At 48.8% G+C, this 7860-nt stretch overlaps 1 protein-coding gene across 1 annotated transcript; it reads right to left on the bottom strand.

Annotated features, from left to right (window-relative positions):
• Positions 1–818: 818 nt before the first annotated feature.
• On the bottom strand, positions 819–6898 carry Zmynd19 (zinc finger MYND-type containing 19). Its single transcript, XM_008831179.3, has 5 exons — positions 6799–6898; positions 5830–5936; positions 4485–4625; positions 1905–2085; positions 819–1317 (listed from the first exon to the last, which is right to left on the bottom strand). Exons 1-5 carry the CDS (start codon positions 6871–6873, stop codon positions 1174–1176), a joined length of 648 nt encoding a protein of 215 aa, XP_008829401.2. The 5' UTR covers positions 6874–6898; the 3' UTR covers positions 819–1173.
• Positions 6899–7860: the final 962 nt, after the last annotated feature.

Raw genomic sequence — 7860 nt, 5'->3', positions numbered from 1 at the left:
AAAAACAGCAACAAGAGAGCTCTGCTTACAGTCAACAAATGAACACACCCAGGAAATCCTGGATATGACAGAAATGCTACAAGAGGTAACAGGGCAGCAGAAACCTGCTGACCAACAGAGGGTCAGGGGCACTCTAGGTCAGCAGTCAGAGGAGGCAGGAGACAACCAGACCTGGAGATAGGCAAGATCCTGCCATACAGATGGGCTCATTTCCTCCAAGGTAAGTGAACAAAATGCTGATCAACCCTTAGATACCTGTGGCTGCCCAAAGTCAGAACTGTTGGGGGGGGGGCGGGGAGAGTACAGTTCTGCAGTGGATGAGAAAAGAGGTACTTGCTCCACCTTGGATACCCAGCACTCCCCCTCCACCCCCAATCTATTCCAAACCACAAGTGGAACCTCACAGGCCTGTTGGGCACATCCTACAGATTTTTCTGGGGCAGAAGCATTATCACTGGCCAACAGGGTCTCTGCGCCTAAACATAAAGAAGAGGTCTAGAGCACCCTTTAGCCACTAACAATAGCCAGTTTACTGGAACACCCCATAGCACTTACCAACAGACAGCCCCCTTGTGCTTCTGGCTAGCACTGTGCTCCTCAGAGGCCAACTGAAGTGAGGACAGGTCCTCCCATTCCACACCATTTAACCAGTTCCCCTAAAACTGAGGCTGAACCTGAAGAGCAGGGGTGGAGGAGCAGAGACTGGCCACGACAAGGATGATTCCACCCCTTTACTCTGCCTGTTTAGACACGACCCCGTGCAGGTCTCTTGGTGGTTTCCACCACTGCTTAGGAGAGCTCAGCTACACGTGACAATCTCTAGCCGAGTGGCGACTGTTTGTCATTTGAGGAATACAACAAATGATTCTATTTGAAGTTTCTAACCCTCCCTTTGCCTCCCCCCAAAAAAAACTGTACATGAGTTTACAAACATATTAACATATAAATAATGAGAAAGGTCCTGGGGAGCCTCCCTGTTGTCTTTGCTGGAGATGAACACTGGAGGGGCACTGATCCTCACAGGCTGCATATACTGTGAGGTCTCAAGGCAGCTGTTCTGGACCCGCTACTGGCTTCTTTGGCACCTCCAGATTCAACTGCCAGTCTGTCTTCCGCTGTGCCCATGAAGAGCTGGAAGCCTTGAACCTGAGGCAGTGGCACCTCTTCAGCCCGTCATCGCTCTGGCTCAAGCTCATGCTGGAAGGGACGCTTCCTCTCCCGACAGTGCTTCTTATGGGCAGGCCAGTCCTTCTGCTGGCACTGAGAGCCACAGTACCGGGCCACCTGGCAGCGCCCACAGATGTTGAACTCACGAAGCTGCAAAACAGAACACTGTAGCTTCAGTGTCACACTGTGCAGCAGTGTATGGCAGAAACCACATCTCAGCATCTGGAAGGACCCAACAAATCCCTATGAATTGTGCTGGGAATATTGCTCAGCAGGTAGTACATATGCAAGGCCCTGGACTCATCCCCAGCACTGCCTATACCCCAAATCTCCAAAAAAAAAAAAAAAAAAAAAAAAAAGGCCAGACATAGCGGCTCACTCCCATAATCCCAGCAGTAGAAAATCTGACAAAGGAGAATTATGGTAAATTCTGGACCAGCCTGAGCTACACAATGGGCCGTCTACATAGTGAATTCAGGCCAGCCAGCTGGGGCTATAGGGAGACCGCCTCAAAAAGACCAAAAATAAAGACCCTGTTTCAAATCAGATACCCACACATACCCTCCCCGCCAAAAAAGCAGGCACTGTGGCTGGAGGGCCTAGGCCATGCCTGGACATGTATAGCAGCAAAGGAGGAGTCACTCTAGTGAGAACCCAGTGGTACCCGGGGTCTACAGGAATGCTTCCATGTCACACCCAGACTGCTGGATAGCAGATCTCAGAATAGTATACTATACCTGCTTCTCAATCACTGTGCAGGGAGGGTAATGACACTCATAGTAGGTACAGGAATTCTCCTCCTCTTCCACCACATCCCCATTGGCATTATAATACCGGGTCACATTAAGGACAGGGAACTGCTCTTCTATAGGGTCTGTGGGAAGCTGCTGGATTGCGAGCCAGTATAAGCTTTGCTCCCTGAAAGAAAGCAGAGGCCTCAGTGTACTCTGGTCAGACCACATCAACCCTAGGAAGCACCCACCTCTACCCCGTCTACCTTCTATATCCCTTTGATGTCAGCTGCTCTGAACTCTCTAGAAACCCCTCCTTCATAAGTGAGCCAGAAACAACTCAGTTACAGCAAGAACTGATGTTGGAGACACATGTTGTGTGAGGAAGGCACCAATATGACTTCGGGCTGCCCAGACATGCACACAACAGCTTCCAGCAGAGATTTAAAGAGGCATGGTGGGGTTCTCCACAGGGGCTGCTTAGCTAAGCTGAACAACCAACCTGTTCTCATGTGAGAGCAGATCATGAGAGCACAGTTAGCCCTATGGTTAGAAAGAGGGAAGGAGCTGGGTGTAGTGGCTCATGCTTGAGAGCATGAGGAAGGCGGATTACCATAACTTTGAGAACAGTCAGGGCTATATATCAAGACAATGTGAGCCAGGTGTGTTGGTGCACGCCTTTTAGTCCCAGCACTTGGGAGGCAGAGGCAAGCAGATCTCTGTGAGACTGAGGCCATCCAGGTCAGCTGGGGCTATAGGGAAACCCTGTCTCAAAAAAGAACAGAAAAAAAAAAAGCCCCCACAACAACAAACAAAACAAGATAATGTCACACAAAAATCAAAGGGGCCGGGTGTGGTGGCGCACACCTTTAGTCCCAGCACTCCGGACGCAGAGGCAGGCAGATCTCTGTGAGTTCAAGGCCAGCCTGGTTCACATAGTGAGTTCCAGGACAGCTGGGGCTACAGGGAGACCCTGTCTCAAGAAGACCAAAAAAAAAAATTCAAAGGGAAGGGTTGGTCACAGCATGTGAACAGATGCTGGCTGCTTCTTAGCTAAGCCCTGCCATGCTACAAGATAAGCAAAGCTCAGGTTCATCCCTCTGAAGGCGGGAAATGTAGCCCCTTTAGTGGCTAACCCTAACCCACACACAGCCTTACACTGACCAGTGTCAGGAAAGTAGAACCAAACACAAACCTGGAAGAAGCCAGTGCCCTACCCCTACCCTGACAAAGCCTGGATGAACCCACCATCAAGAACTAGCCCACATGGAGGCCACAAGCCTCCGGAGCCAGGACACACAGCCAGGTTATCAGGAACTTCCATCAGGCCCACTCAAGTCAGGTCAGTGTCACTCCAGGCCTAGATCCTGACCTTGTACAAAAAGACTAAATTCATTGTTTTTTTGAGACAGGTTATCACTATCTCCAATTTTTGTTTTGTTTTGAGACAGGGTTTCCCTATAGCCCCAGCTGGCCTGGAACTTGCTACATAGATCAGCCTGCCTCTGCCTCCCCAGCGTTGGGATTAAAGACATGCGCCACCATGCCCAGCTGATCTCCTAACACTTAAATTTTTTATTTTTAACTTTTTAATGTGCATGAGTGTTGTCTTGTCTATATATAACTGCATTCATGTTGTACAATGCCTGTTAAGTCCGGAAGAGGCATCAAATCCCCTGGAACTGGAGTTTCAGACAGTGGTAAGCTACCCTGTGGGTGCTGGGAACCAAATCCAAGTCCTTTACAAGAGTAGCCAGTGGTCTTAACCGCTGAGCCATCTCTCCAACCCCTTTATTGGGTTCTAAAACCCCACAATGCCAAGCTAAGAAAAGGACATTTGAGCTGGAGAAATGAAGAAGACCTGAGTTCAGATGCCAGTACTCATGTAAAAAACCAGGCTTAGCCACATGTGTACCTGTAACCCAGAGCTACATTGTGAGACCCTGTCTAAAAAGAAAAAAGGAGGCTGGAGAGATGGCTCAGCGGTTAAGAGCCCTGACTGCTCTTGCAGAGGACCCGGGTTTGATTCCCAGCACCCATAGGGTGGCTATGAACCATCCTTAACTCCAGTTCCAGGGGAATCTGATGCCCTTTTCTAACCTCTGCAGCATTGTACATACATGCAGGCAATACACTCATACACATAAAATAAAAATAAATAAAAAAATATTAAAAAAAAAAAAAGGATTTATTTAAAGGACTCAGGTTCAGTTCCCAGCACCCACATGGCAGTTCAGAACTGCCTGTACTCCAGTTCCAGATCTAACACCCTTTTCTGACCTCATCGGGCAATGCAGGTGCACTTTAATTCACGAAGGCAAAACATTCATATGAAGTGTGGTCTCACTCCATCCATCCCATCAGCTAAAATGTTCCTAGAGCAAATGTTCCTAGAGCAAATCAACACAGAATCAATCCCCCAAAATAATCCAAAGATATTTTCCCTCTCCCACGAAGACAACCCCACACATTGAGGATACAATCCAAGTCCCAAAGCACTCAGAGGCATCAAAATACAGAGCAGGAACGTGGTTGGTTTTTCTGATGCAAAACACCGAGAGAGGATGCTGGCCAGGAAAAACCCACCTTTGTTTGCTGGAAGTCTCTTCAGCTTTGGGCCGCCAGCCCCACGGCACTAGCTGTAGGTTGTCCAGACGATTGTCGACAGTCACAGCATTGAGATGTACAACCTGAAACCCGGGAGCGACACCTCCCCTGTGTCGTTCCCTAGTGAAAGATAACTTTCGTTAAGTGTTGCCTCTGACCCAGAGGTACTTCTACTTAGGTATGACTGTTCAACCATGTGGTCTGAACTGAAAAGGCACACCAAGAGGAAATCAAGTATATCAGTCTGTGACCTACACAGACAGGGACCAGGTTAATCTACCCCTGGATTTAAAGACTTGGCTCAGAGAACAAAGGATGGAACCCAAAAGACCACCAAAAGAGCCTTGAGACTCCCCATCTGGATTGTCCCAACATTTCAGATCCCCTCACACAGCAAGGATCAATGGTCCATTTCTTAAGATGGCAACCTGTGTCTCACCAGCAGGCTCAGAGAGCAGAATCCCCTTCATCCAGAAAGCCCAGGCTCAGCAGAATCCCACTAGATGTTTAAAGTACCATAATTTTTTTACATTCCTAGAGTTAGTGGCAAAATACATTAAATTAACTCCCAAGGGGCTAGAAATGGCTCAGCAGTAAAGAGCACTGACTGCACTTGCAGAGGACCCCAGATTTGATTCCTAGCACCTACACAGCAGCTAACGACCATCTGTAACTCCAGTTCCAGGGGTCTGCAATGCCTTCTAACCTTCATGGGCATTGCACAACATGGGTGAACTTATACACGTGTAGGCAATACACTCATAAACATAATATAAAAATATATAAAAAAAACTCCCGAGCTGGAGAGATGGCTCAGCGGTTAAGAACACTGGTCGTTTTTGCAGAAGACCGAGGTTCGAATCCCAGCACCCATATAGGAGCTAACAACTGTCCATAACTCCAGTCCCAGGGGATCCAACAGCCTTTTCTGACCTCTGCAGGCATTGCACGACACAGGTGCACTTACCTACATGCAGGCAGTACAGGCATACACATAAAATAAAGCCAGGCATGGTAGCACATGCCTTTAATCCCAGCACTCGGGAGGCAGGCAGAGGCAAGCGGATCTCTGTGAGTTCAAGTCAGCCTGATCTACATAGTGAGTTCCAGGACAGCTGGGGCTACAGGGAGACCCTGTCTCAAAAAGACCAAAGAGGTAATAATATTAATAATAATAATTAAAAAAAAAAAAATTAACTCCCAGACTCAGGGAAGGTAAGGTTGAATCCAATTCCATTAGGCAGGATGCTCCTTTAGGCACTCCGTGCCTATCACAGCTCACAACACGGCTCAAGTAGGAGACATATCAGCTGGAAATACCTACCACAGCAGCTCATGAAGAAGCCTACCAGAGCCTCTTCCTCGGTTTTTGTCAAAGGCATAGGCGAATATCTTAGCACCATTTCCATCCGCATCCACTTCCATTCGAGCCTGAAAAAGAGCACAGACTAGGTCCATTAAAAAATCTCTAACTCAGGGCTGGAGAGATGGCTCAGCAGTTAAGAACACTGACTGTTCTTGCAGAAGACCCAGGTTAGAATCCTAGCACCCACATGGCAGCTAACAACTGTCCATAACTCCAGTTCCAGGGGATCCAACAGCCTCCTCTGTCCTCTGTGTACGACACGGGTGCAGGCGTTAACACTCTCACACATAAAAAAATAAAAATAATAAAATATTTAAAAAGTAACTCTCCCAGGGCATGGTGGCACAAGCCTTTAATCCCAGCACTCAGGAGGCAGAGGCAGGTGCATCTCAAGGTCAGCCCTGTCTACATAGTGAGTTCCAGGCCAGCTGGAGCTACAGGGAGACCCTGTCTCAAAAAAAAAATAAAAGGAAGTCCTGAATATGTAGCAGCTATGAAGTGTGAGGCACTGAGATGGAGATGCAGAATGCAACTAACTGTTGGATGTGGAGGCTGCTGAAGGGAGAAGCAGAGGGGCAGTAGACAGCAGTTCCTCACTGAGAATGCTGGGAAAGGTAAAAAGGACCCCACATGGTGCAGAGGCTGAAGAGCTACAGCCTCAGAAGTCTGTTCATGTAGTTTAACAAACATCTAACTGTAAATACAACAAAGACCCAGCAATCAGGGTGAAGAGAAGCTATGGTGGGCTCTACTAGGCAGCAGTGGTCAGGTTGCCAGATCTGCTTTTGGGATGAGGGCTCACAGGCATCAGTGACTGTCGCTTTATTCTCCCTGAACTGGGAAGGAAACTCGTTTTTCATGATGCTTCCCCCAAACCAACCAAAAGCAATCAACCAGAAGCAATCTGGAAGGACTGGCCATTCTTACCTCAAAGGAGTAGCTCTCCACCAACGGTATGTCTTGCTCATCTATCAGTGTGTATTTGGTCTGAAAATTAACCATGTTTCAAAGGTTACATTTGGAATACTCAGTAATTTGCTACATTTTCCAATGAAGTAGAAAGTAACCACATGTCTTTTCAGATAGATCAGTTAATTGGGGCCTTGCTAAGCCTTATCTAGCTCCGCCTATATCAAAAGTGCAGTCCAACATGTCAAAAGCTAGACTCAATGTGCCAGAGTATTATGCTTCAGTACCTCACAGGACCAACTGTGCCTGACAAGTGACACAGCTGTTAATGCACCCAGAAACAAAGTCAAAGACAAGCCAGTCTAGTGGAGTAGAGGGAGGGGATGGGGCTTCGAGCATGCACACTCAAACTGTTTATTCATTAGGCTGGGCAGTTTAATGCATGTGCTGTCTTAAATGTTCCAGATTAAAGCTTCAAGGGCTAATAATGCTCCTGCAATCAGTTACTGAGTCATAAGCGGTCTGGGCTCCCACCCCTCCCTAGCCATAAAGTTCTAGCAGTCCTGCCTGAGAAATGGGCAGGAAAACGGTTGTCAAGACAGGCCGGTATTACTCTCCTGGGAGATCTTTTCAAAGGATGAGTTACCTGTCTCTGCCTTCTTACTCCCTGTTCCTCTCCCACCATCAGCTGTAACCAGTGATGGAGGGAGCAAAGAAAAGTCCACAGTTCCCGAGTACACCTCCAAGCGCCACGGAAGCCGAGCCTCAACATGTGCTGGGTGGTGGCCCGGGCCGAGCAGCCCAGGCGAACCCATGAGCCTACCATCATGAGGACCCTGGCCCCCTCATCCCTGTTCCGAGAAAGCCTGAGACTCGAGAGGCCGCATGTGGCCAGCCCTTGGGCAATGTTAAAACCCGCCAAGGAGCTCTACTGCGGACCCGCTCGGCCCGCCTCAGCCTCGTCCAGCCACAGGCGTCGCGGGGGAAGGCCGCCGCACTCAAACTGTGCGGCCGCAGGTGCAGCCCGGGCGCTGGGGTCGCCTCGGGCGCCCCGGCAGCGCGGCGTGGACGCCAGAACCG

The sequence above is a fragment of the Nannospalax galili genome, unplaced genomic scaffold (genome assembly GCF_000622305.1).
Source record: "Nannospalax galili isolate Female #2095 unplaced genomic scaffold, S.galili_v1.0 scaffold35, whole genome shotgun sequence".
In the NCBI taxonomy this organism is placed as follows: domain Eukaryota; kingdom Metazoa; phylum Chordata; class Mammalia; order Rodentia; family Spalacidae; genus Nannospalax; species Nannospalax galili.
The sequence above is the reverse complement of the archived record's forward strand: the minus strand, read 5'-3'. Positions and strand labels throughout refer to the sequence as shown.